Raw genomic sequence first — 27,841 nt, forward strand, 5'->3', positions numbered from 1 at the left:
TGCGTTCGTGTCAAATGAAAATCAGAATGATTAGATTTCCAGGTTACTTTGTCACCCTGCTGACTTTCCCTTTTGCGCTGTTTTTCTCCTCTCTTCAGAGCCGCCGTCGTTTGTGAAGAAACTGTCAAACATGACAGTGATACTGGGAGAGGAGGTGACCCTTGTGGCCACTGTTAAAGGCTCTGAACCCATTACTGTGTCCTGGGTTCAAGACAAGGATCACATTCTCAGGGATGGTGACAACAGGAAAATCACCTTTGAGAACAACCAGGTCGCACTTAAAGTCTTTAAGGCCGATGCAACCACGGCAGGCAAATATACCTGCCAACTCAGAAACGATGCTGGGAGTGTGGAGTGTTTCGCTAACTTGACTGTTCTAGGTTTGTAATCATATAATTCTCTCTTTCTCTTGCATCTATGTTCTTTTACTTTTCCCCCTGCAGGTTTCCATTAAAAACATGTTGTGCTCCTTCTCTGTTTACCCAGAGCCCGCTAAGATAGTGGACAAGCCTGATGCGCTGAGCGTGACCGCAGGTGACATCGCTGCCCTAGAGGTCAAAGTGTGTGGAACTCCAGAGCTCATACCCAAGTGGTTCAAAGATGGCGTGGAGCTGGCCTCTGGGAGAAAATACAAAATCTCATTTTCTCGAATGATTTCCAGCCTGAACGTGCTCTCTGCTGAGAAAATGGACTCTGGGGAATACACGTTTGAGGTTATGAATGAAGTCGGAAAGGACCTGAGTAGAATTAACCTCACTGTCTTAGGTTGGTCTCTTCTTCTAACGTGGCGCAGAGTAACACAATATGTAACACAGGATAAACATCTAAACACAAGCGGTCCTTCAGAACATCTAAATACAACCTGACTTAACCCAAAGGCCGCTGAGGTTTCAGGCTCAGCCTTTTTGAATCTTCCTAACCGCTGGTTTCCCTCCTAAACAGATAAAACCATTCCTCCAACGTTCTCACGGAAGCTGAAGGATTGCAACACAGTTGTTGGAAATGCTGGAGAGATGGAGTGCAAAGTGTCGGGCTCCCCGCCCTTTACCATTTCATGGTACCACGACGGAGAAGAAGTAAAGAGCGGGCCAAATCATGAGATTTCATTCAGCGACAACAGCTGCACGCTCAAAGTGCCGACACTGAAACTAACTGACTCTGGAGTGTACAAATGCAAAGCTGTTAACAAGGCCGGTTCCAGTGAGACTTCAGCCTCACTGGTTGTTAAAGGTCAGTTTATTAATCCTTATCTTATCTTATCTTATCTTATCTTATCTTATCTTATCTTATCTTATCTTATCTTATCTTATCTTATCTTATCTTATCTTATCTTATCTTATCTTATCTTATCTTATCTTATCTTATCTTATCTTATCTTATCTTATCTTATCTTGCTGTTTGTATCTTTGAATACTTTTACACTCAGAGATGGATCTTTCTGTTATCTCCTAGAACCTCCATCTTTTGTGGTGCCACCGCAGCCGGTAGAGGCCATGCCGGGCTCTAGCGCCACCTTCTCAGCCATGGTGAAAGGCAGCGCCCCACTCAAATTGAAGTGGTTCAGAGGGACAAAGGAGATGGTGGCAGGACGGAGCTGCAATTTCTTCCTAAAGGACAACCAAGTTATTCTGGAGCTGTACAATGTGGACCGGTCTCATGCTGGAGAGTACACCTGTCAGATCATCAATGATGCAGGAAAGGAAAGCTGCCCAGTGAACCTCACTGTCAAAGGTCAGTCTGACAGGAAACATGCTGTCGGCTGCTGTTACCATGGCAACAGTTCCACAGAAAAGAGAGTCTCGTGTTTTATCTGCAAAGTATCTGAAACTGTCAAAACAATCAGACGCATTTGGAGAAAGTTAATGAAACACCTCAGGGCTCTAGAGTGCGACCTAATTTCTCAATGGTGCAACCATTCATTCATCCTTCATTATGGATTTCTGACAGGCAGACTTGTTGGCCAGTTAGTCCATAATTTGAATGAGTACTATGAGTACATTTATTTACCTGTGTTCATTAAACAAGGTCCAAAGTCAGTTTAGGATGATATGTGATTATTAAGCCCGTTCATATTTCCTGGAGATCAATTTTTGGACCTCAGTATTTCTAAAACTTTGGCTACAGGCCTGCGAGGCCCGTCAGGTAAAGAGTAGATGTAGCTGCAGATGATGAGAGAAGGTGAAAAGAACTTCTGCGTTAAGATAGGTGTCAAGTTAAGGCCTGATCCATAAAATATATGGACAGTGATTCGAAAACCAAACTGCTGTGTGATGTCTGTGATGTGTGTTAAGTGTGATGCGGTCCACCTAACTTTTGTGCCGGTGCACCCAAGAAAATATGTTACGCGCACCGGTGCAACCAGTGCAAAACGTTAGTCTAGAGCCCTGCAGAGGCTCAATTGAGAGGCAGCTGCTTGTGCAGTTCAGGGATTCATCTGCAGGGGGCAGTGCTTACAGTGTTTTGATGACACACTGAACATCTTAATGACTCATTTAGGTTTCTGATTGATAGAGACAGGACAGAATGGGCATGGGTTTTTTGGGTTGTCCTTGTAAACGTGATCTTTGTTTGTTCCTCTCAGAGCCAGCTGCCTTCTCCAAGAAGCTGAAGGACGTGTCTGTAGAGAAGGGCAAACCCTTAACACTGGAGTGTGCGTACACTGGAAGTCCGATGATCACTGTGAGCTGGTTCAAAGACGGCCAGCAGATCTTTGCTTCATACAAATACAACATCACCACAACAGAAAGCTCCTGCATCCTGGAGTGTCTCAGCACTGACGACAAGGATGCAGCAGGAAAGTACAGCTGCCAGGTGTCCAACGATGCTGGAAAGGACACGTGTGAGGCTACCGTGTCCATCCTCGGTTAGTTATGTTTGTGTTGTAGTATGTACTCTGACCAGCAGATGTCCTCACACTGATGTCTTCTTTGTGACCACAGAGCCACCATACTTTGTGGAGTCACTGGAGCCCATGGAGGTGACAGCAGGAGATGCTGTGTGTCTGAAGTGTCAGGTGGACGGCACACCTGAGATCAAGGTCTCCTGGTTCAAGGCCGATGGCAAAGTCCGCTCTAGCCCCACCTGTAAGCTGGAGTACTCAAAGGGTGTTGCCTGTCTGAAGCTCAGCAAAGCCACCAAGGGGGACATTGGAGAGTACACATGCAAGGCGGAGAACAAGATCGGCTCCGCCTCCTCCTCCTGCAGACTCAACGTGTTAGGTAACACCTCATCTCGAAATGTCTACAAAGGCGCTTCTTTACACTCTTTAGCCATACAAACCTGCCGGAAAGTTCCACGCAGTGTTAGTGTGTTTTAAAAAAATACAAAGACATCAGGTAATGTGTAACAAACCACGTCTTCAGAAAGGCTTTGAGTCCAGTTGTCTTAAACTCGGGGGTAGACGTAGAAAACAAAGTAGAAATGCTCATGTAAAGTACAGTACTTGATTGGTTTCCCTCTCCAGAGGCGAAAACGCCACCTTCATTCCCCAAGAAGATCACCAGCCTGCAGCAGACCGAAGGTCAGCCGGTCCGCTTTGAGTGCCGTGTTGCTGGCTCGTCACCCATCGAGGTGTCATGGCTGAAAGATGGCGAGCCTCTGAGGCAGGGAGACGAGTTTTCCATGCTGTACGATGACAATACGGCCGTGCTGCAGATCAGCCGCAGCGAGATGAGGCATTCTGGGGAGTACACCTGTGTAGCCACCAACAGTGTGGGCTCGGCCTCCTGCCGAGCTAAGCTCACTCTGCAAGGTCTGTGAAGCACAAGGGCAGCAGTGATTGGATGAATGTTGGTGATGATATATTCAGGAAGTGAAGTGTGTGACTTCCTGCTGCATTCTTTTGGGTTGTTTGAAGCTTGGAGCAGAATTTCTCAGCCTTTTTCAGGCGACCCTAGTTCCTCCCAGGTGGCCTTCAGGTCACTGCTCTTCTGGTGCAGCCCAGTCTAAAACAGTCTGGTTAATTTTCTGTCTTTTTAAGACCCCCTCCCCATGAGCCCTCAGTTTTCTGATTGGCCAGATTTTGGCCTCTTTTACCTCTTTTGTCAGTCTTTGAGTCTGAATTTGAGCCTGAACCACGGCAAGCTGTAGGCCAGGTGAGTGCTGTGCAGCCTGTCCTGCACTCTACAGCTGGAACAATTAGGACTAGACAGAGTCATTAGTTCTTTGTAACCAAGCATAGGGGCCATTAAGTTGGGGTCGTGGTAGAGCTGTGGAAAGGGGCAGAACACCTTAGAAGGCATGATGTGTTCTCTTGACGCTGAGGCTGAGAAACTCTACATTGAAATAGAACAGGAGTGTGTTGGGTGAGTGTGTGACCATCTAAATGTCTTCTCCTGCTCTGTGGCTCCGCAGCACCCAGATACCCTCCAGTCTTTGACAGGAAGCTCGCACCACAGGAGGTGACGGTGGATGATAGCATTGAGCTGGAGTGTCACATGACCGGCTCTGCCCCTATTAAAGTCACATGGTCCAAAGACCATAAAGACATTCGCAGTGGGGGGAACTATAAGATGAGCTGTGAGGATAACACGCCCCATCTGACCATTCTGAAGGCGGATAAGGCTGACACGGGGAGGTACTTCTGTCACGCCTCTAATGACATGGGGAAAGACTCTTGCTCCTCTGATGTGACTGTCAAAGGTATTTCAGCCTGGGCCACGCTCAGGTCACTCTTCTGCAACACTTCAGCCCTTTGGAGGGTGTTTCTTTGTGGGAGGAAGCCACTCTTCCTCTCCCCACCCTTACATTCTCCTCTTGTTTTCAGAGCGTAAAAATCCTCCAGTGTTCACCAAAAAGCCCTCAGAGCACATGGAGGACACTGAGGGCAAACTGCTGAAGATTGAGGGCCGGGTCAGCGGCTCGCAGCCCATGTCCATCAGCTGGTTCAAAGACAACCAAGAGATCTACAGCTCAGACAAATATGACATCAGCTTTAAGAGTAATGTGGCTGTGCTGTGCATTAAGAGTAGCCAGGTGACCGACAGCGGCAGGTACTCCTGCCAGGCCTCCAACGAAGCAGGCAGAACATCCTGTGAGGTCACTGTGGGCATCTCAGGTGGGTATGAGGAGATAAAAGCCTGTTACTAAGGGATGGGCTTCAAAGTTTATGAATCTTTTAGCTGGCTTTCAGCTTTGTCTTAAGCAGAAACAGAAAAACCACACGGGTCAGCTGAGAACTCTTATCTTCCTGCAGAGGCCAAGAAGCCTCCAGTGTTCGATGTCCCTCTCAAACCACTGACAGTGGATGAGGGCGAGAAGCTAAGCCTCAGGTGTCACATCTGTGGGTCCCCTCCTCTGAAGATCCAGTGGATGAAGGACAGGAAGGACCTGACATCTGCTGGCAGCACCAGGATCAGCTTCTCAGACGGGACAGCCTGTCTGGAGATCAGCTCCGCCTCAAAACACGACGCTGGCGATTACCTCTGCAAGGCAACCAATGATGCCGGCAGTGAGTTCTGCAAGGCCAAAGTCACCGTCAAAGGTGAGAATGCTGGGTCCAGTCTGTGTGTTTAGACGAATACACCAATATTAAATTTGTATCTGTGCATCTTTCATACATGGTGCTCTGCTGTAATCTCATATCTTGGTGCTTGTTACGCCTTCACCCTGTCCGCTGTGTGCCCATCTTTCTGATATCTTACAAGAAGAACTCTTCATGTGGATGAGTAGAGTAGAATTTGGTGGACACTGTGAAGTTATGTACATGCAGAAGCTTCTGGAACATGTTGGTGCAGGTTCTGACTGGGATTCAACTGCAAGGTGACAATTTTTTTTGGGCCTCACTGATTGTAATAACGGAACAGTTTCCTATCATTGAGTGCCAGCTAGCAGCAACAAAACCCAGAGAGACAAATCCACAAACTGCACCACGTCCCTGCTTTAAATGTCTCATACAGATGGGGGACCGTCTTTCAGACATTGCTGCAAGGCTACACACACAGTTGTTTGTATTGTTTTTGAGACAGGTTTTTATCATGTCTGTTGTGTTGCAGAAAAACCCGGAGCAGCTCCTCCCCCTGCAGAAGCTCCAGCTGCTGGTCCGACCAAAAAACTTGACAATCTGTTCTTCATAGAGGAGCCCAGAACTGCACATGTCACAGAGAGTGAGACCCTCAACAAACACACAACAGCAATTACACAAACCCACTTCACTTTTTCTGTCCTAACCCTCCACCTGTGGCTCCGCAGAGGGAACGGCCACGTTCATTGCCAAGGTAGGCGGTGACCCCATCCCCAGCGTGAAGTGGATGAAGGGGAAGTGGAGGCAGATCACACACGGCGGCCGGATCTCCATCGAGCAGAAGGGTCAGGAGGCTAAGCTGGAGATCAGAGAGGTGACCAAGTCAGACTCGGGTCAGTACAGGTGCGTTGCCTCCAACAAGCACGGAGAGATTGAGAGCAGTGCCGACATGCACGTGGAGGAAAAGAAAGAGTCAGCGCAGCTGGACGGAGACCTCCGAGCAAAACTAAAGAAGTGAGCCTTTCACATGCTCGATGATTCTTAAGCCGTTCATAAAGTTCAGTCGCTATCTTCACATGATGCTTCCTTTGTCTCGCTCTCAGAACGCCATCAAAGCAGAAGAGTCCACAGGAGGAGAAGGACATTGACATTGTTGAGCTGTTGAGAAACGTGGACCCCAAAGAGTATGAGAAATATGCTCGAATGTACGGCATCACCGACTACCGCGGCCTGCTGCAGGCCATCGAACAGCTCAAGAAGGAGAAAGCTGAAGAAAGTGGAAGACCGGTGAGGCTCTGCACTGTCTGCAGCTCTAAGTTGTGTTCTGTAAACGACCGAAGCACTGATGTGTTGTTGTTGTTGACAGGAAATGGAACGTGCAGACAGAGAATCTGATGAGGACATGGCCCGCCTGGTGGCCGACCTGCAGAAGAGGATGGAGCGGACTGAGGTCAGGATATGTTCACTGTCTGCTGGAAATCAAATCATATTAGTGATTAGTGACTCATAAACTCTCAGACAGACAGGAGCACCTCAGTGGAAACTGTGGTCAAAGGTCAAGGTCCACGAGTTATCCAAAAAAGACCTAAATAAATACATTTCACTCCATGTACGTGTAAGTCTGAACAGACATGGAGGATATGTTCTCAAACTACCAGAGATCTGACTCTCACTGTGTGATTAATGAAAAGCGTGATGAGTTCATGTTTCTGTCAGGAGATTGCTCACTATGCTGTTGCTCCTGCAGCCCGTCACTGTGGTGAAGGACATCTCCAACCAGTCCGTCTTCACCAACAAGGAGGCGGTGTTTGAGTGTGAGGTCAAGATCAACTACCCAGAGATCACTCTGTCGTGGTATAAGGGCACACAGAAACTAGACACCAACGACAAGTACGACATCAGCATCACCAATGACCGCCATCTGCTCAAGATCAAGAACTGCCAGTCGTCTGACCAGGGCAACTACCGGGTGGTCTGTGGGCCGCACATCTCCAGTGCCAAGCTGACTGTAATGGGTCAGTATCTCAAGGCTCACCTTAGTCTTTTGTTAGACCGCGATGCTGAACCTTTGTCTGTTTGTGTCTTTCAGAGGCAGAAGTTGAGAAACACCTGCAGGACACATCGGGTAAGGAAGGCCAGTCATGCACTCTGTCTTGTCAGTTATCCATCCCGAACGTAGAGGCTCAGTGGTTTAAAAATGGAAAGCAGTTAGAGATGAAGGGCAGGTACACGTCTGAGGTGAAACACAAGGTTCAGAAGCTTCTGATCAGAGACCTGAAGCCTGAAGACCAGGGCAGATACACCTGCCAGTACCAGCATCTGGAGTCCTCGGCTGACCTCTGGGTGGAAGGTTTGTACTTGGAGACCGTCCTGCAACCTTCTAGACGTGGTGGATGTTCTGCCCGCTCACTAACCTCTTACGACTCATCAAACCCTGAGACTAATGTTGGAGAGTTTTTCTCTTTTTTCTCCTTCCTCTGGGAGTTGTCTTCCTCTGTCTTAACAGTCTTCACCATCATTTTCAAAAACATCTGCAGTCTTGTCATTCATTGTTTCTTTACGTTCGTCTCCGCACAAATCCAACCTCCTCTCAGCAAACCATCATCATAACCGTCCTCTGAACGTCCTTTCTAACCATGTGGGTGTTGTGTCAGTGAAAATCTACCATTCAGCTGTTACATTACATTCCCAGTTATGATGTCAAACATCCTTATCCATCCACGTCTTTGTCTGTTTTAGCTGAACAAATTCATTTCACCAAACGCATCCACAACGTTGAAGTCAACGAGCGCCAGTCGGCCACCTTTGAGTGCGAGGTGTCCTTTGACAACGCAATCGTTTCATGGTACAAAGACACCTGGGAACTAAAAGAGAGCCCTAAGTACAACTTCAGAAGCGAGGGCCGAAGACATTTCATGGTCATCCGAAATGTGACCATTGAAGACGAAGGTGTGTAGAGCACCACCAAGCCCCAGAGGCCCATCACAAAAACCTTTTTTCTCATTGTTTTTGATGACTGTTAAACGTCTTCATTACGAATCCCATGTAGGCGTGTACTCAGTGATTGTGAGGTTGGAGCCCAGAGGAGAGGCTAAGAGCACAGCTGAGCTTTATTTGTCTGGCAAAGGTACAGTTCTTAGTCAGGCGGCACCTTTTATGCTTCTGTTCAGCTTCCGTCTGTGTTGTTGTTTTAACGCGCTGTCGCTCTCCCTTTTCACAGAAATTGAGTTAGCAATGGTGCCTCTAGGTAAGTATTTGACCTTCAGCTGCTGCACTCAGTCAGGAACATGCTTGGAAATCCTCTTGTTGTCCATCTTCTCCAGAGTCACACAAGATGTGTTTTAGCACAGGTTAGCTTAGCAAAAATTACCACTGACCTTACTGTCATGTTGTGGCCTGGTTTGGGTTTACTGTGTCTGAAGTCTGATGTTGTGTAGCTTTGTTATAGAGGACTCCAGATAAACTCTCTGTACACACAGTTAGCATCCAGAGTTCCACTAGCTACAGTCTTGCTGCTGGAAACATGAGCTATCAGTTACTGGCTCATGCTACAAGTGAGCGGTCCTTTGTGTTATCTGTGTGTTGTAAGAAGCATTACGAGCCATTATTGATTGTTATTATTAATATAGATGCCTTATGTGTAGTTGTGATGAGGATAAGAAGCCACTGTTCATAAAGAATAGAACAGAACAGAACAGAATAGAATAGAATAGAATAGAATAGAATAGAATAGAATAGAATAGAAATACTTTATTCATCCCAAGCTGGGAAATTTCACTGTTGCAGCAGCAAAGTACAGTCACTCAGCATACCAAAAAAATAACGGTAAACCTCTAACCTCTAACGGTAAAAATTAAACAGTATAAACATTATTTACAGCAAGATAAATATAAACACAGGTGCAGAAGCAAAAATGTGCAATTTGTAATGCAGGTATACATATAAGTCTGAAACGGATTGTGCCATTTGGTATGAAGATATGATATGATATGATATGATATGATATGATATGATATGATATGATATGATATGATATGATATGATATGATATGATATGATATGATATGATATGATATGATATGATATGATATGATATGATATACAAGGACAACAGTGTGCAATTTGACAGTAAGAACAACCTAAACCTTGTGCAGGATCTGTCCTTTACAGCAGTGAGTCTGTGTTATCTCTGGCACAGAGGTGTTGAACAGTCTTACAGCATGAGGCAGGACAGACTTCCTGTAGCGTTCTGTGTGACAGTGAAGCTGTCTGAGCCTTTTGGAAAAGGCGCTCTTGTCTGTACAGGGAGGAGAGGGTGGTCGGGTGATCCATGATGGATCACAGTTGTTCAGTGTCCTCCTCCCCACCACTGCTTCAAAGGTCTCTTGTCTGCAGCCAATGACAGAGCCAGCCTTCCTGATCAGTCAGACCGTTCTGCTTTGCCTCAGTGTATTGTGGTTTATCCTCTTTGATCTGATTGGCCAGAGTAAGCTCCAGCCAAGCCTGTGATTAGATGGTGTATGAAGTGTGAGCTTGATGGTCACGAAGCACAATGTTCACAGTTTCAAAACCTCGGTTCACTGACGTTGGGTCTTACTTGGCCTAGCTAAGTTATGGCAGCATCATGTTGCCGTGTGTTGTAGTTTATCTCTCTGGAAGCAACAAAGAGGATTTTCCAAAATGTTCCAAGCCTGAACTTCATTCAGTTCATTCTCATACCTGCAGTTGTGTTTTGATCATATAAAAGCTGCTTTATTAAAGTGAACCATGGTTCCGTACTCTGTAGATGTCCCAGAATCCTCAGTTCAGAGGCCTGACATGCCTTCATCAGTGGCTATTCAAGGTAAGACAGGATTCACAGCCCACAGACAGACGTCCTCTGATGGAGGTCTGGTAATGGAACGTGTTCTTTGTCTCTTAAAGAATCTGCTGAGTTCTATCAATATGAAGAAGAGATTGAGCACAGAGGTATTTACTGTTTGTTTTATTCTTCATCCAACTTGGCTGTAAATTAACATCCGTTTGTCATCAACAACATCTGATACACGACTAATTAACCTTAACGGTGGATAAACCCACTGCCAGTCCGGTCTGATTCCATCTGATAGAAATGAAATGAACGTTTGTCTCTTTGTTCATAACAACAGAAACAAAACAGGAATCAGCTGAGTACTCGTATCAGTATGAAGAAGAGGTAGAGCACAGAGGTACAGCTCTTCTTGTTCTCTCCTCACCATCAGAGCAGATCTGAGACTAATATTTAAGTCTTCTTCATCATCTCCATCCTCACTCACAAACATGCACAGTCAGAGAATGTGAGTAAAGACATCTGCTGATGAAACAGCTTCACACGTGATACGAAGCAGTTTCAGTGAGATCAGATCAGACTCCTCCCAAACCAACAGAGATGAACTTAAAGCTAGCTGGTGCTGTTCATGGCTGCAGCAGAATGTCAGTTCCAGCTTTCACCAGCAGATGTCCCTCAGTTTACCACAGGGAGCCGACATTTCATCTCCACCTTGTGTCTGGTGTTTTGTGTCTTTTTTCAGTGTGTGTGTGTGTCTGTGAAGTGTCTGTCAGCGAGCACGCCGTTTGCCTCACGTTTGTTTTCTGTCCTCACACCTTCAGTGGAGTATCAGAGCTGGATGGAGGAGACGGTAACACAGCAGCTGTCCACCAGCAAAGGTATCGGAGACGCTCAGGAGGACGTGTGTGTGTGTGTGTGTGAGCCGCTCTCACCCATGGCTCTGTCTTATGTGTGTGTCCTTCATTAACCTCTTTGACAGCTGCAGTCTGACCTCAGGCTGTTTCTGCCTCTGTTAACCTTTAAAACCTTTCACCCCTCATGCATGTCGGCAGGAAGCTCGTCCTGGTTTGTACAGATTATTGATTACAGTTCAGTAGTTCTTTAAGTCACCTGCTGAAGGCTTCCACTGATGAGTGTGTGTGTGTGTTTCTGCAGCCGCTGCCAGAGTTCCCGTCGAGGAGACAGTGGAGACCAAGAAAGTTGAAATGAGACAAGAAGTCCCAACTAAAGGTAGCACACGTCTTCCTGTTGCACGTCAGCACCCTCTGCTGTCCGCTCTCTGTTGCTTCACCCTTTACTTGCTTAAAGTGTCTTTGCCTGGTTCACTGTGGTGTCTGTCCTGCTGTCTCGTGCTGCACATGCTCAGCTCCTCTCTTGTCACTCTAACACATCCGCTGTCTTTTAAGTTCCCAAAGCGGAAGGAAGGCTAGACGAGAAGCCGTCAGCTGCTGTCAAGGAACCGGCGCCGAAGAAAGGTACCAGCACACCTTGCTGTGGCATGTAGCTGTTCATTCACCCTCAGCTGGTGTGTGTGTTGTGTCTGTCTGATCTTTCATCTTACATTTTAATTGAATGTGTTGAAGTTTCTGAGGCCAAAAAGCCAGTGGAGGAAAAAGTGTCAGTTCCAGAGAAGAAGAAGGTTCCTGCTGCCACAGGTAGAGACCCTGTCGGACCTCTTCTTCTTTGTTCTCTTCAGTTTGTTTCCGGTCTTTGAGTCTGTTGTGTGTTTGAATCTTGAAAGAAGCAGAGGAGGTCAAGAAGCCCGCTGCTCCGTCGCCGGCCGCAGAGAAGCCCGGAGAGCCAAAGAAAGGTATCAGCTCCTCTGCTCTCACCGCCACACAGCTGCTCACCTCTTCGTGTCCGTCTGCTGTCTGTCTGTTTTCACTGTGTCCGTCCTGTGTGGCTTCAGCTTTTAAAGCACTTCTTGCTCAGAGTCTGTGTTAACATCAGCTGTCTGTTACCTGCCTGAAGATGAGGCCAAGCCTCAGGTACCTGCAGAGCCCAAAAAGGTGGCGCCTGCAGCCAAACCCCAACCAGAACTGAAGTCCAAACCTTCAGCAGAGCTGGAAGCTGAACCTGCAGCGAAGGCCGAGCCTGAAGTCAAGCCGGTGCCGCTAAAGAAGCCGGCGACGCCGCCATCCAAAGGTACTTCCTGTTGTGTTTGGATGTCTGTGTGTGAGTAAATGTCTGATCAGCTTCGAGTGTGAAGCGAGTCTTTGACTGTCTTTCTAAAACAATCTGAATACCAGTCTCTGAGGAGGCTCCAAAACCAGAGCCAGCAAAGACCAAACCAGAGCCAGAGAAAAGGAGAACAGAGGAGCATGAACCAGAAGCTGCTGTGACAAAAGCAGTGAGAGCACCAGAGGCTGCGGTGACCGAACCGCAGAAGATCCAACCAGAAGCAGCACTGAAGGAGCCTCAGAGGAAAGGTATCGGCACATCTGACCGGTCCTAACTTCACTCCAAATGTAACACTGGTGTGACAGGGTGCTGCCTGAACCTCTTAATTCTTTAAACCTAATCTGTTGTCATGCAGTTTGTGTGTTTGTTTGTTTGTTTGTTTGTTTGTTTGTTGGTCGGTCTAATTATTGTCTGTCACACTTGAATTGAAGAACAGCACCGGTGCTGCTAACAGTTCAATAACAAACAACGTGTTCCTTTAAAGAACCCGACCTGAAGGAGGCAGCTGCTCCTCCACCTCCACCCGCCGTCCCTCAGAAGGTGGAGCGAGGAAAAGAGGAAGCACCACAGAAGAAGCCTGTGGCTGTTACAGGTAGCTGTCACAAAACTGTCACACTACCACCTCTTCCTGTCATCTCGAAGTCCTGTGTGTGTGTGTGTGTGTGTGTGTGTGTGTGTGCGCGCACTCGTTAGAGTGTCCGTCAGTCTTAAACTCACACTAACATGTGTGACTGCTGCTCTTTAAAGTGCCTGAGCCTCCGACTGCTGCCAAGAAACCAGAAGCTGCTGTTGTTCCCCCAAAAGAAGAGCCCAAGAAAGACAAAGGTACCCGAGTGTTGCAGATGTTTCACTTTGTTTAAAGAGGCAGCGTGTACCCAGATCACCAGGACACAGTGAGCTCCATGGTGATCTGAGGAACACGTTCCCTGCTGAGCGCCGCCTCAGAACTTTGTTCTTCATTTCTGCTGCATGTTTCTGTGTCAACACTCTTAAAGCCTTCAAACCCAAACCCGAGAAAGAACCCAAGAAAGAACCGGAGAAGGTGTCCGTGCCTGATAAAACAGAGCCTGAGACACGGCTCCCAGACAGAGAGAAGGGAACGACACCAACACCGGAGAGGAAGGTGGAGGCAAAACAGAGGGTGGAGAGCATAACGGAGAAACTCACAGAGAGGATCTCTGTTTCTGTAAAGACGCCCGAGAAGGTGTCTGATCAAGACTCTGAACCTGAGAGGCTTCCTGTTAAAACAGAGCCTGAGAAGGCAAAGACCCCGGAGAGGGTCAGAGAGGAGGAGCCTGCACCTGGGAGGAAGGTGGAGACAAAACAGAGGGTGGAGAGGACGACAGAGAAACACACAGAGAAGGTGGAGAGGATCTCTGTGGAGACAGTTTCTATAAAGACGCCTGAGAAGGTGGAAGAAGCTCCTCCTGAAGGTAGAAGAGGCAGAACGTCTTTGTGTGTCTGTGTGCATGTCAGTATGTGCTGCGTCGTGTGACGTATGTGCGTCACACAGCACTCCAACTCAGAAAATGAAACGTGAATCTTTGTTCAGATAAAAAGATCCTCAGCTGCCTGATGAGCAGCTTCATTTTTCTGAGTGTGCAGTCAGTGTTGTATCTTTGAACCTCTCTGTCAGCTTTTACTCGTCACGTCTTTTTGTTGCTGTTGTGTTGCGTTTGTGTGTTAACTGTCTGAACTCTCTTCTTTTAAACCCTCTTCTTCACGCCGTCTGGGACTGAAAGCTTTAAAAGAAGCTAAGCAGGTGGAGAGGGTCCATCTGCCTGAGGTGGAGCCACAAAGAAAAGGTACCGACTGTCTGGACACACGAGAACACAGAACTTTAATCTCTTGGTGATGATCATCACGAGAACCTCTCTCTCTCTGTGTGTGTGAACCTCCTGCTAACACTGCTGGTTGTCTCTGTGTTTTTCTGTCATCTCTTGGCGCCGCCTCATGACGCCTCTTCTTCTTCTTCTTAAAACGTCCAGCAAGTCTTGTCAGGATGGAGCAAAGACAAGGAGCTCAGGAGGTTCAGGAAGTTTACTGTCCTGCAGAGGAGGCGTGGCAACCAGAAGAACATGTGGATGTCCCTCCTCTGAGCCAGACGATGGTGTCCTTAGCAGAAATAGGAGTTATTCAGCTGACAGACCAACAAAGAGTCGACAGGCCTGAGCTGAGAGAGGAGATAACTGTGACTGCCTCTGCACAGAGGAAAGACAAGCTCAGAGTCGTCCCAAAAACACAAAAAACCCAGGAGCAGACTTTTGTCCAGACAGTAGAGTCACCATCAGAGGACATTGTAGATGAGAGGAAAGACAGCAGGTCAGTCAGACAAGAAGAAGAAAGTCCTGCTCCAGAGACAAAGGGAAAAGAGACGAGCAAGCAGGAAACTGTGCAAAGGTACAAAGCTGCAGACAGAAGACAGCCTGAAGAGCATTTACTGACAGTTATTCCAGATTCAGACAAACACAGCAGACCTGAGGAAAGACAGGACATCACAGTCAGTCAGACAGCCGTCAGGGAGACAGACAGGACAGAGGAGGACAGGAGGGAGGAGCCACAGGTTCAACCTGCTGCCTCCTCCAAGGAAACGGCAGAAAAAGTTTCAGTCAGGAAACCAGCTGAGAAGAAAGTGTCTGCTGTGAGCTCTGAGGTGGAACCAGAGTCAGGGACAGATGTCAAGCTCAGGACAGAGTCAGGGACAGATGTCAAGCTCAGGAAAGAGTCAGGGACAGATGTCAAGCTCAGGAAAGAGTCAGGGACAGATGTCAAGCTCAGGAAAGAGTCAGAGACAGATGTCAAGCTCAGGAAAGAGTCAGGGACAGATGTCAAGCTCAGGAAAGAGTCAGAGACAGATGTCAAGCTCAGGACAGAGTCAGGGACAGATGTCAAGCTCAGGACAGATGTCAAGCTCAGGACAGAGTCAGGGACAGATGTCAAGCTCAGGAAAGAGTCAGGGACAGATGTCAAGCTTAGGACAGAGTCAGGGACAGATGTCAAGCTCAGGACAGAGTCAGGGACAGATGTCAAGCTCAGCACAGAGTCAGGGACAGATGTCAAGCTCAGCACAGAGTCAGGGACAGATGTCAAGCTCAGGACAGAGTCAGGGACAGATGTCAAGCTCAGGACAGAGTCAGGGACAGATGTCAAGCTCAGGACAGCGACCCATGACGAGTCCACAGACGTCCCCGCTCGCAGAGCCGATGCTCTGATCCCAGACAAAGTTCAGGTTAAAGAGGAGAAACGGACACCCCCGCCCACAGCTCCTTCCAGAGGTAACACCACCATCTGCACCTCCCTCTTTCTTCTTCAGCCACCAGGGTCATCATGTCCGTCTCACACACAGTCTATGTCTTCATGTTATCATCAGGCTTCTGTAACATGTCTGCTGTTTTTCTACTGTGACAGTGAATCAGGGCCACATGTAAAACACATGAATAAGGAGGAAAAAAACTCGTGAAATCTTTTTTATCTGAGTTTTTCCTCATAAACCTGAACCCCTGCCACCCGACAGGCTTTTACACGTAGCCCTAACATGCTGTCAGTTACTTTTTTAAACCTCAAGACTTTACATTAAACATTCGCTGATTATTCTTTGAAGAAACTGAAGAAGAGTCTGTGAAGGTTCCTGCCAGAGAACCCCAAACAGAGACAAAAGAAAGGAGCCCAGACAGAGGTACAGCGTCTTCTTCTCTTTGGCTTCCAGCTCACGCTGATTTCCTGTCTGTCTGTTTAACACCAAATGTTTGTGTCTGTTGTTCCTTCTAATCTCTTGGCACCGCATCATGGTGCTTTCTCTTTTAAACATTTTTGACATCCAGCTACAGCAGCTTCGGGTTTTTTAAAGGAGGAAAGAGCAGAGCCTCCAAAAGACTTCATGTCAGAGGACATTTCCCCTGCAGAGACTGACGACGAAGAAAAACTCAGAAACATTAAGGCTGTGCTGCGGGAAGAGGTTTTAGAAGAAGAGGCTGAGATAAGTGGTGATAAATCTGTTACTGAGGGTCTAAAAACACAAGTTATTCCTAAACCTAAAGAAAAGATCTGTCCAACAACACTTCAGGATGAAATGCTTCCTATCCAAACAACAGAGGAAAGAGGCTCTAGAAAAGACGTTAAACTTTCTAAAAGTCCTGAAAGAGAAGATGAGAATTTAGACATTTCAGTCAAAACCGCTGAAAGACAGGCCAAGACAGACCTCAGAGAACAAACCGTTAAAACTAGAACCCAGGAGGAACAAACTGACGAAGGAGGGAATCAGAAAACAAGCTCAAAAATTACGTATTCAGAGATCATTAAAAGAAAAGACGACCAGGCACAGACTGCAGCACACAAAACAGTCCTACAGACAGCAGAACAAGAGGCTGAACCACCTGAAACCAGCAACAGACCTTCAGGACTAGAGTCTGAGGGAGACATTCAAACAGAAACAATATTAAAAACGATGCCAGAGAGGCAGCAGGAAGACAGCAGAGATCAGAATGACTGTTTACAAGAAGAAGGACAAAGGACAAAGACAATACAGACTAAACACAGAGCGAAAGACATGAAACAAAGAGAACAGAGCAGGAAGCAGAGAAAGTCCTCAGAGACTGAATCCATTCTGTCCCAGGTCATCACTCTTAAAGACAAACTGGTCAAAGTCAGTCCTCTAGAAGGAACCACTGAGATAAAACCTGACAGAGAGACATCAGTCACTGAAGTCAGACATCCGCCAGAGACGGAAACTGACGGCGCTCAAACAGTGAGCCAACACACAGCAGATGAGTTAGAGGAAGCTGTTAAAGTCAGGACAACAGGAAAGACAAGAGCTAAGGGACGTGAAGACAGACCAGATCACAGCAGATATCAAGCTGAGAGGGACAGGGACAGGGAGTCAGAGAGGGACAGAATTAAAGAGGAAGTTAGAGAAGACATGTTAGAAAGAACGGCCTCCATCACTGCTGCAACTGAAGTCACACACAAAAAATCACTGATGGTGCAAAGCTTAGAACCAGACTCTGCAAAGACTCCCAGAGACAGACCTGAGAGCAAAGCAGGCGTCCACACAAGCAGTGAAGTCAGCCAGAAACCAAGTGACCAGAAAGAAGAGATCATTAAAACAGAGGACGGTAAACATCAGGAGACGAGTCAGAGAGTCATGAAGGACGACAAGAGGTCAGAACCTGTCAATTGGAGGACAGAGCAGAGTCCAGACACATCAGAGGACATTCAGACAGACACAGAAAGACAAAAACACCCAAAAACAAAGAAACCAGGCAGGAAACGCATAGAGACAGGAAAACAAAGGAAACAGGACGAGCCTGAGAGTCCAACCACAGGTTTCAAAGCAGCGCCAGAAACATTAGCTAAACCCGAAGAGACTCAGGTGGAGTCAATACAGTCAAAATATTCTCCAGTCAATCTGGCGGAGGAGACGAAGCCCACAGGCACACACACACAGACCCACAGCACATCTGCTGTGCAGGTAAAACCAGAGCAGTCAATAATAGAAGGTGTTTCTGAAGAACGTATGTCAGAGACACAGGAAGAACACTCAGTCACCAAACCTGAGGTCATTGAAGTCACACAAGAAGAGTTAAAGTTCAGCAGGGTCAAAGAGCAGAACAAACCTGACAAGGTTACACAAAAACCAATTCCATCCAAACCTGTTGTAGTTAAAGATAAAGCTCAAATTAAAAATGAAAGATCTGAAAATTTTGAACAACACCAGGAAAAACCATCAGTTAAAAAACCTGAAGTCATTGAAGTCACACAAGAAGAGTTAAAGTTCAGCAGAGTTAAAGATCAAACCTTTAAAGTGTCTCCTCTTAGAGCGACGAAAACATCTGAGGAACAAGGTGACAGAAACGTTTCAGAGACACATTTAGTAGAAGAAACTTGTAGAGAGCTGAAAGAAGCTGCTGAGAAACAGGCAGGAGTCACTCTGACTGAGTTTATAGCAGCTCAGCAGGAAGCAGAAGTTTCAGAGATCATTCCTCTGAAAGATTCAACAACTGCAAAGATCAAACATCTAAACAAAACTGAAGAGGTTCCACAAAAAACAATTCCATCCAAACCTGTTGTAGTTAAAGATAAACCTGAAAAAGTTAAAGAACCAGTCAGAGAGCGAGTAACAAAACATTCAACTGAATCTACATCTATGGGATCTCAGCAGGAAGCAGCGGTTTCAGAGAACGTTCTGCAGAAACTTTCAACAACTGCAAAGATCAAAGATCAGAACAAACCTGAAGAGGCTACACAAAAATCAATTCCACTTAAACCTGTTGTAGTTAAAGATAAAGCTCAGATTAAAAATGAAAGATCTGAAAAAGCTGAAGAACTTAAGGAAAAACTAACTGGGCAGGAAAAACCAATAGTCACCAAACCTGAAGGCATCGAAGTCACACAACAAGAGTTAAAGTTCAGCAGGGTCAAAGATCAGAACAAACCTGACGAGGTTACACAAAAACCAATTCCATCCAAACCTGTTGTAGTTAAAAATAAAGCTCAAATCAAAAATGAAAGATCTGAAAATTTTGAAGAACACCAGGAAAAAACGTCAGTTAACAAACCTGAAGTCATTGAAGTCACACAAGAAGAGTTAAAGTTCAGCAGAGTTAAAGATCAAAGCTTTAAAGTGTCTCCTCTTAGAGAGACGAAAACATCTGAGGAACAAGGTGACAGAAACGTTTCTGAGACACATTTAGTAGAAGAAACTTGTAGAGAGCTGAAAGAAGCTGCTGAGAAACAGGCAGGAGTCACTCTGACTGAGTTTATAGCAGCTGATGGTTTTCTAGAGGAGAAGCAGAAACCAGCCAGAACTCAAACAGCAGCAGTCAAACAGATCCCATCAAAGACCACCACAGCTGAATCTGAAAAACTGAACCTTAGGCTGAAGTCACAGGAAGAACCATCAGTCACCAAACCTGAAGGCATCGAAGTCACACAAGAAGAGTTAAAGTTCAGCAGGGTCAAAGATCAGAACAAACCTGAAGAGGTTCCACGAAAACCAATTCCATCAAAACATGTTGTAGTTAAAGATAAAGCTCAAATTAAAAATGAAAGATCTGAAAATTTTGAAGAACACCAGGAAAAAACGTCAGTCACCAAACCTGAAGTCATTGAAGTCACACAAGAAGAGTTAAAGTTCAGCAGAGTTAAAGATCAAACCTTTAAAGTGTCTCCTCTTAGAGCGACGAAAACACCTGAGGAACAAGGTGACAGAAACGTTTCAGAGACACATTTAGTAGAAGAAACTTGTAGAGAGCTGAAAGAAGCTGCTGAGAAACAGGCAGGAGTCACCCTGACTGAGTTTATAGCAGCTGATGGTTTTCTAGAGGAGAAGCAGAAACCAGCCAGAACTCAAACAGCAGCAGTCAAACAGATCCCATCAAAGACCACCACAGCTGAATCTGAAAAACTGAACCTTAGGCTGAAGTCACAGGAAGAACCATCAGTCACCAAACCTGAAGGCATCGAAGTCACACAAGAAGAGTTAAAGTTCAGCAGGGTCAAAGATCAGAACAAACCTGACGAGGTTACACGAAAACCAATTCCATCCAAACCTGTTGTAGTTAAAGATAAAGCTGAAAAAGTGACTGAAATTAAAAATAAAAGATCTGAAAAAGTTGAAGAACTTGAGGAAATAATAACTGGGCAGGAAGAACCGTCAGTCACCAAACCTGAAGTCATTGAAGTCACACAAGAAGAGTTAAAGTTCAGCAGAGTTAAAGATCAAACCTTTAAAGTGTCTCCTCTTAGAGCGACGAAAACATCTGAGGAACAAGGTGACAGAGACGTTTCAGAGACACATTTAGTAGAAGACACTTGTAGAGAGCTGAAAGAAGCTGCTGAGAAACAGACAGGAGTCACTCTGACTGAGTTTATAGCAGCTCAGCAGGAAGCAGAAGTTTCAGAGATCATTCCTCTGAAAGATTCAACAACTGCAAAGATCAAAGATCTAAACAAAACTGAAGAGGTTCCACAAAAAACAATTCCATCCAAACCTGTTGTAGTTAAAGATAAACCTGAAAAAGTTAAAGAACCAGTCAGAGAGCGAGTAACAAAACATTCAACTGAATCTACATCTATGGGATCTCAGCAGGAAGCAGAGGTTTCAGAGAACGTTCTGCAGAAACATTTGACAACTACAAAGATCAAAGATCAGAACAAACCTGAAGAGGCTACACAAAAACCAATTCCACCCAAACCTGTTGTAGTTAAAAATAAAGCTCAGATTAAAAATGAAAGATCTGAAAAAGCTGAAGAACTTAAGGAAAAACTAACTGGGCAGGAAAAACCAATAGTCACCAAACCTGAAGGCATCGAAGATAAACCTGAGAAAGTGACTCAGATTAAAAATGAAAGATCTGAAAACATTGAAGAACTTGAGGAAATAATACCTCAGTCAGTGACTAAACCTGAAGTCATTGAAGTCACACAAGAAGAGTTAAAGTTCAGCAGAGTTAAAGATCAAACCTTTAAAGTGTCTCCTCTTAGAGCGACGAAAACATCTGAGGAACAAGGTGACAGAAACTTTTCAGAGACACATTTAGTAGAAGAAACTTGTAGAGAGCTGAAAGAAGCTGCTGAGAAACAGGCAGGAGTCACTCTGACTGAGTTTATAGCAGCTGATGGTTCTCTAGAGGAGAAGCAGAAACCAGCCAGAACTCAAACAGCAGCAGTCAAACAGATCCCATCAAAGACCACCACAGCTGAATCTGAAAAACTGAACCTTAGGCTGAAGTCACAGGAAGAACCATCAGTCACCAAACCTGAAGGCATCGAAGTCACACAAGAAGAGTTAAAGTTCAGCAGGGTCAAAGATCAGAACAAACCTGACGAGGTTCCACGAAAACCAATTCCATCCAAACCTGTTGTAGTTAAAGATAAAGCTGAAAAAGTGACTGAAATTAAAACTAAAAGATCTGAAAAAGTTGAAGAACTTGAGGAAATAATAACTGGGCAGGAAGAACCAACAGTCATCAAACCTGAAGTCATTGAAGTCACACAAGAAGAGTTAAAGTTCAGCAGAGTTAAAGATCAAACCTTTAAAGTGTCTCCTCTTAGAGAGATGAAAACATCTGAGGAACAAGGTGACAGAAACGTTTCAGAGACACATTTAGTGGAAGAAACTTGTAGAGAGCTGAAAGAAGCTGCTGAGAAACAGACAGGAGTCACTCTGACTGAGTTTATAGCAGCTCAGCAGGAAGCAGAAGTTTCAGAGATCATTCCTCTAAAAGATTCAACAACTGCAAAGATTAAAGATCTAAACAAAACTGAAGAGGTTCCACAAAAAACAATTCCATCCATACCTGTTGTAGTTAAAGATAAAGCTCAGATTAAAAATGAAAGATCTGAAAAAGCTGAAGAACTTAAGGAAAAACTAACTGGGCAGGAAAAACCAATAGTCACCAAACCTGAAGGCATCGAAGTCACACAACAAGAGTTAAAGTTCAGCAGAGTTAAAGATCAAACCTTTAAAGTGTCTCCTCTTAGAGCGACGAAAACACCTGAGGAACAAGGTGACAGAAACGTTTCAGAGACACATTTAGTAGAAGAAACTTGTAGAGAGCTGAAAGAAGCTGCTGAGAAACAGGCAGGAGTCACCCTGACTGAGTTTATAGCAGCTGATGGTTTTCTAGAGGAGAAGCAGAAACCAGCCAGAACTCAAACAGCAGCAGTCAAACAGATCCCATCAAAGACCACCACAGCTGAATCTGAAAAACTGAACCTTAGGCTGAAGTCACAGGAAGAACCATCAGTCACCAAACCTGAAGGCATCGAAGTCACACAAGAAGAGTTAAAGTTCAGCAGGGTCAAAGATCAGAACAAACCTGACGAGGTTACACGAAAACCAATTCCATCCAAACCTGTTGTAGTTAAAGATAAAGCTGAAAAAGTGACTGAAATTAAAATAAAAGATCTGAAAAAGTTGAAGAACTTGAGGAAATAATAACTGGGCAGGAAGAACCGTCAGTCACCAAACCTGAAGTCATTGAAGTCACACAAGAAGAGTTAAAGTTCAGCAGAGTTAAAGATCAAACCTTTAAAGTGTCTCCTCTTAGAGAGACGAAAACATCTGAGGAACAAGGTGACAGAGACGTTTCAGAGACACATTTAGTAGAAGAAACTTGTAGAGAGCTGAAAGAAGCTGCTGAGAAACAGACAGGAGTCACTCTGACTGAGTTTATAGCAGCTCAGCAGGAAGCAGAAGTTTCAGAGATCATTCCTCTGAAAGATTCAACAACTGCAAAGATCAAACATCTAAACAAAACTGAAGAGGTTCCACAAAAAACAATTCCATCCAAACCTGTTGTAGTTAAAGATAAACCTGAAAAAGTTAAAGAACCAGTCAGAGAGCGAGTAACAAAACATTCAACTGAATCTACATCTATGGGATCTCAGCAGGAAGCAGAGGTTTCAGAGAACGTTCTGCAGAAACTTTCAACAACTGCAAAGATCAAAGATCAGAACAAACCTGAAGAGGCTACACAAAAACCAATTCCACCCAAACCTGTTGTAGTTAAAAATAAAGCTCAGATTAAAAATCAAAGATCTGAAAAAGCTGAAGAACTTAAGGAAAAACTAACTGGGCAGGAAAAACCAATAGTCACCAAACCTGAAGGCATCGAAGATAAACCTGAGAAAGTGACTCAGATTAAAAATGAAAGATCTGAAAACATTGAAGAACTTGAGGAAATAATACCTCAGTCAGTGACTAAACCTGAAGTCATTGAAGTCACACAAGAAGAGTTAAAGTTCAGCAGAGTTAAAGATCAAACCTTTAAAGTGTCTCCTCTTAGAGCGACGAAAACATCTGAGGAACAAGGTGACAGAAACTTTTCAGAGACACATTTAGTAGAAGAAACTTGTAGAGAGCTGAAAGAAGCTGCTGAGAAACAGGCAGGAGTCACTCTGACTGAGTTTATAGCAGCTGATGGTTTTCTAGAGGAGAAGCAGAAACCAGCCAGAACTCAAACAGCAGCAGTCAAACAGATCCCATCAAAGACCACCACAGCTGAATCTGAAAAACTGAACCTTAGGCTGAAGTCACAGGAAGAACCATCAGTCACCAAACCTGAAGGCATCGAAGTCACACAAGAAGAGTTAAAGTTCAGCAGGGTCAAAGATCAGAACAAACCTGACGAGGTTACACGAAAACCAATTCCATCCAAACCTGTTGTAGTTAAAGATAAAGCTGAAAAAGTGACTGAAATTAAAAATAAAAGATCTGAAAAAGTTGAAGAACTTGAGGAAATAATAACTGGGCAGGAAGAACCGTCAGTCACCAAACCTGAAGTCATTGAAGTCACACAAGAAGAGTTAAAGTTCAGCAGAGTTAAAGATCAAACCTTTAAAGTGTCTCCTCTAAGAGAGATGAAAACATCTGAGGAACAAGGTGACAGAAACGTTTCAGAGACACATTTAGTGGAAGAAACTTGTAGAGAGCTGAAAGAAGCTGCTGAGAAACAGACAGGAGTCACTCTGACTGAGTTTATAGCAGCTCAGCAGGAAGCAGAAGTTTCAGAGATCATTCCTCTAAAAGATTCAACAACTGCAAAGATCAAAGATCTAAACAAAACTGAAGAGGTTCCACAAAAAACAATTCCATCCATACCTGTTGTAGTTAAAGATAAAGCTCAGATTAAAAATCAAAGATCTGAAAAAGCTGAAGAACTTAAGGAAAAAATACCTCAGTCAGTGACCAAACCTGAAGTCATTGAAGTCACACAAGAAGAGTTAAAGTTCAGCAGGGTCAAAGATCAGAACAAACCTGACGAGGTTCCACAAAAACCAATTCCATCAAAACATGTTGTAGTTAAAGATAAAGCTCAAATTAAAATGAAAAAATCTGAAAAAGTTGAAGAACTTGAGGAAAAAATACCTCAGTCAGTCACCAAACCTGAAGTCATTGAAGTCACACAAGAAGAGTTAAAGTTCAGCAGAGTTAAAGATCAAACCTTTAAAGTGTCTCCTCTTAGAGAGACGAAAACATCTGAGGAACAAGGTGACAGAAACGTTTCAGAGACACATTTAGTAGAAGACACTTGTAGAGAGCTGAAAGAAGCTGCTGAGAAACAGACAGGAGTCACTCTGACTGAGTTTATAGCAGCTCAGCAGGAAGCAGAAGTTTCAGAGATCATTCCTCTGAAAGATTCAACAACTGCAAAGATCAAAGATCTAAACAAAACTGAAGAGGTTCCACAAAAACCAATTCCACCCAAACCTGTTGTAGTTAAAGATAAACCTGAAACAGTAACTCAAATTAAAAATGAAAGATCTGAAAAAGTTGAAGAACTTAAGGAAACAATAACTGGGCAGGAAAAACCGTCAGTCACCAAACCTGAAGTCATTGAAGTCACACAAGAAGAGTTAAAGTTCAGCAGAGTTAAAGATCAAACCTTTAAAGTGTCTCCTCTTAGAGTGATGAAAACATCTGAGGAACAAGGTGACAGAAACGTTTCAGAGACACATTTAGTAGAAGAAACTTGTAGAGAGCTGAAAGAAGCTGCTGAGAAACAGGCAGGAGTCACTCTGACTGAAATTATAGCAGCTGATGGTTTTCTAGAGGAGAAGCAGAAACCAGCCAGAACTCAAACAGCAGCAGTCAAACAGATCCCATCAAAGACCACCACAGCTGAATCTGAAAAACTGAAACTTAGGCTGAAGTCACAGGAATATCAGGTGCAGAGGAAAGTAACGGAGGAATCAGAGATGTTACCAGAGTCTTTTACAGTTCTGACTGAGGAGAGTCAAACCACACCAGAACAGTCAGAGACAGGAAAGTCTGGATTGGAGGACACTGAGAAGCCTGATGGAGAAACAGATTATCCTCCAGTCACAAAGGCCACCATAGAAACACAGGAACAAATTGAAGCTAAAACAAAAGCTACAAAGAAAAGTACAGACAGACCGTCAGCTGATCAGGTCCAGAGTGTTACAGGTAAAAAGGATCACGATCAGGATTTCACACTTACAAAAACAGGTCAACAGTTTAAGAGCACTGATCAAAGTGACGACAAAAACACAAAAGAACAGGATACCTCTGAGGTCAGAGCGTTAAAGAAAGAAGCAAGAGAGGACAGACCAACAAAGAAAAGTCAGAGGCCCAACAAAAGCCCCGAAATCTGTCTGGAAGAGTTTCAGTCGAGAACAGCTGTTTTAAAAGATGAATATGGAAGTGCGACTCTGTTTGAGGTTACAGACACTCAACGAGTGCAGAGAGCAGCATCAGTGGCTCCTGTGATGGAGGTCGCCTCTGAAAAACATCTCATAACCAAAACAGGAGATTTTAAATCAGACACTTTACAGCGATTTATTTTACCTGGCAAACTGCAGACAGGTGTATCATCAAGGAAGGACAAGGATCATTTAGCAAAGGTAGTAGACGACTCTATGGCAACAGGACATGAGGAGGTTAAACATCTAAGGACAGCAGAGACTCTGACAGGACAGACGAGGACAGGCGAAGTCCTTCTGTCTAAGACAGACACAGTTAAAGATGTTTGTCTTTCTGCAACTGCAGATGGAGAGCAGCAACAACTAGAAAGAAAGGCTTCAAAGACTCCTGTGATGGACATCGCACATGAAAAGCCACTGATAGCAGAAGAGCAAGAGGTTAGATCAGAAGTTCCACAGAGAAAAAGGTTTAGTGAAGAGTTAGTCAAAGACGTGACAGTGAGGACAAGTGAAGCTTTGAAGAAATGCACAGAAGAGAAGATGCAGAAATCATCTGAACACATTAGAGTGGAGGGGGGTGAATCAAAGGTAGAGACACAAGGTGACAAAACTAGCCAAGTTATTTCAGTAGAAAAATCAGAACCTGAAAAGTTACTGCGACAACGAGATACCACCAAGCAGGCGGTACCTGATGTTCCAGCAGGAGAGCTTCAGACGTTCAGACTTACAGCTGAAACAGCTGCAGTCAGACCTGCTGAAGCCTCACAGCTGGAGCACACTGAGTGTAAAACTGCAGCAACTCCTGTCACATGTGAACAGTCACCTCTAACAGCCGAGCGAGCACAACACCGAGCCATCAGAGAGACAGGCAGACTCACAACAAAAGAAAACAGCATGTTCGCTGGAACAGATGCTAAAGATGAGTTCAAAGCTGATACTGATGTGATGAGAGGTCAGCTCACAGAGCCCTCAGTAACAGATCAAACCACAGTCAACATGGCAGAAAAAACAGCTGATCCAGAACACAGCAGCAGCACACAGGAGTCAGAAGAACCTGAAAGCAGGCAACAGGCAGGAGGCTGCAGGATTCAGTCCATCATAGAAGGGAGCGTTTCCACTTTGGGACCAGGAGGAAAAGCAAATGTGTCTGTTGGAGAAGCGTCCAGAGGTACAGCGGGAAAGTCTGTCACTGAGCACTGACTGGTTTTGATCTGAGCACCTCCAGGTTTTCATCCTCACAGAGGAGATCCATCTCATGTCACCCATTGTGTCTGGGCACAGTTTCCTGCTCACCCCTCTGTCAGCTGAGGCAGAGTCTTTCCTTAAACCCTCACAGCTTTATGGTTCATGTTTGTCTCACTGTGTTTCCTAATTCTGCGTTTGTGAGTCTGGAGACAGGGAAGTGAGGTGTGTGCTCTGTGTTGGATCTGTCTTTGCATCGTAGTCTGATTTTCATGTCATTTCTTTTCCAAGTTCTTGTGAAGGAGGAGTCACCAGCACAAGTTAAAGAGCCAGCAGTAAAGATGGCCACTCCTCCAGAAGGTACCCGGCTTCTTCTTCTCACCTGTTTGTGTCTGTGTGGGAGTTTTTTAAGGCATTCGTGAGAATGTCACTCTTGGTGTGTTGATTTCTCTTCGCTTTGCACTTTAAGAGAGGAAACCAGCAGCTGCTGTAAAAGTTCAAGAAGTCAAGAAGCTGCCTGAAGTCTCTGACAGAACGAGGGCTGAGGAGAAAGTTACTCCACGAGCAGAGATGGTGCCAGGTACAATGACAGAATCCTTCATACCAGCACCGTGAGGTGTCAGAAAAACGGTGACACTTCACTTTCTTCTTCTTTTACATCTAAAGTGATGAAGCCTGTCGAGAAGGCTGAAGAACCGACCAAGATGGCCGCAGAAGAAAAGCCAGCAGTGATAGAGATGAAGGCTGCTGAGACAGGTAGAGGTGTTGGAGGGACCGAGAGGGAAGCGTCCTCTCTGTTTATTCAGTCAGTGCACACGGTGCTGTTGTGACTGTCAGCAGCAGTACCTGCTGTTTGTGTTGCAGTGTGTGTCTGGATGTGTGAGTCATTAATTCATTGATCTTCGTCATGAGCATGCCACCTCGGACACTTAACGTTACTTGATGTTTTACTGCTGATCCAGTTAGATCATGTAACGCTGGACTTTGTGAATGTCCTTCACATTCTGTCTCATAAGATCTCCCTGCTCGAACTGTTCATCACCTGT

At 45.0% G+C, this 27,841-nt stretch overlaps 1 protein-coding gene across 4 annotated transcripts in view; it reads left to right on the forward strand.

Moving 5' to 3' along the window:
* Positions 1-27,841, forward strand: part of ttn.2 (titin, tandem duplicate 2) — a 165,846-nt gene that overhangs the window by 45,689 nt on the left and 92,316 nt on the right. For all 4 annotated transcript variants that reach the window (XM_028433819.1, XM_028433820.1, XM_028433821.1 and 1 more), the window contains exons 60-96: positions 99-380; positions 487-765; positions 943-1,230; positions 1,453-1,731; positions 2,582-2,863; positions 2,940-3,218; positions 3,464-3,751; positions 4,354-4,641; positions 4,766-5,056; positions 5,195-5,482; positions 5,994-6,104; positions 6,190-6,475; positions 6,565-6,748; positions 6,828-6,911; positions 7,209-7,476; positions 7,551-7,811; positions 8,201-8,410; positions 8,511-8,588; positions 8,682-8,708; positions 10,248-10,304; positions 10,385-10,429; positions 11,090-11,146; positions 11,424-11,498; positions 11,675-11,743; positions 11,852-11,923; positions 12,010-12,078; positions 12,240-12,413; positions 12,518-12,697; positions 12,934-13,041; positions 13,197-13,274; positions 13,445-13,882; positions 14,192-14,254; positions 14,438-15,724; positions 16,051-16,125; positions 27,087-27,155; positions 27,265-27,375; positions 27,462-27,551. In XM_028433819.1, coding sequence (XP_028289620.1) covers positions 99-380; positions 487-765; positions 943-1,230; positions 1,453-1,731; positions 2,582-2,863; positions 2,940-3,218; positions 3,464-3,751; positions 4,354-4,641; positions 4,766-5,056; positions 5,195-5,482; positions 5,994-6,104; positions 6,190-6,475; positions 6,565-6,748; positions 6,828-6,911; positions 7,209-7,476; positions 7,551-7,811; positions 8,201-8,410; positions 8,511-8,588; positions 8,682-8,708; positions 10,248-10,304; positions 10,385-10,429; positions 11,090-11,146; positions 11,424-11,498; positions 11,675-11,743; positions 11,852-11,923; positions 12,010-12,078; positions 12,240-12,413; positions 12,518-12,697; positions 12,934-13,041; positions 13,197-13,274; positions 13,445-13,882; positions 14,192-14,254; positions 14,438-15,724; positions 16,051-16,125; positions 27,087-27,155; positions 27,265-27,375; positions 27,462-27,551 — 7,470 coding nt within the window. The remainder of the gene's footprint in view (positions 1-98; positions 381-486; positions 766-942; positions 1,231-1,452; positions 1,732-2,581; positions 2,864-2,939; positions 3,219-3,463; positions 3,752-4,353; positions 4,642-4,765; positions 5,057-5,194; positions 5,483-5,993; positions 6,105-6,189; positions 6,476-6,564; positions 6,749-6,827; positions 6,912-7,208; positions 7,477-7,550; positions 7,812-8,200; positions 8,411-8,510; positions 8,589-8,681; positions 8,709-10,247; positions 10,305-10,384; positions 10,430-11,089; positions 11,147-11,423; positions 11,499-11,674; positions 11,744-11,851; positions 11,924-12,009; positions 12,079-12,239; positions 12,414-12,517; positions 12,698-12,933; positions 13,042-13,196; positions 13,275-13,444; positions 13,883-14,191; positions 14,255-14,437; positions 15,725-16,050; positions 16,126-27,086; positions 27,156-27,264; positions 27,376-27,461; positions 27,552-27,841) is intronic.

This window comes from Parambassis ranga, chromosome 21 (genome assembly GCF_900634625.1).
Source record: "Parambassis ranga chromosome 21, fParRan2.1, whole genome shotgun sequence".
NCBI classification, from domain to species: Eukaryota; Metazoa; Chordata; class Actinopteri; family Ambassidae; genus Parambassis; species Parambassis ranga.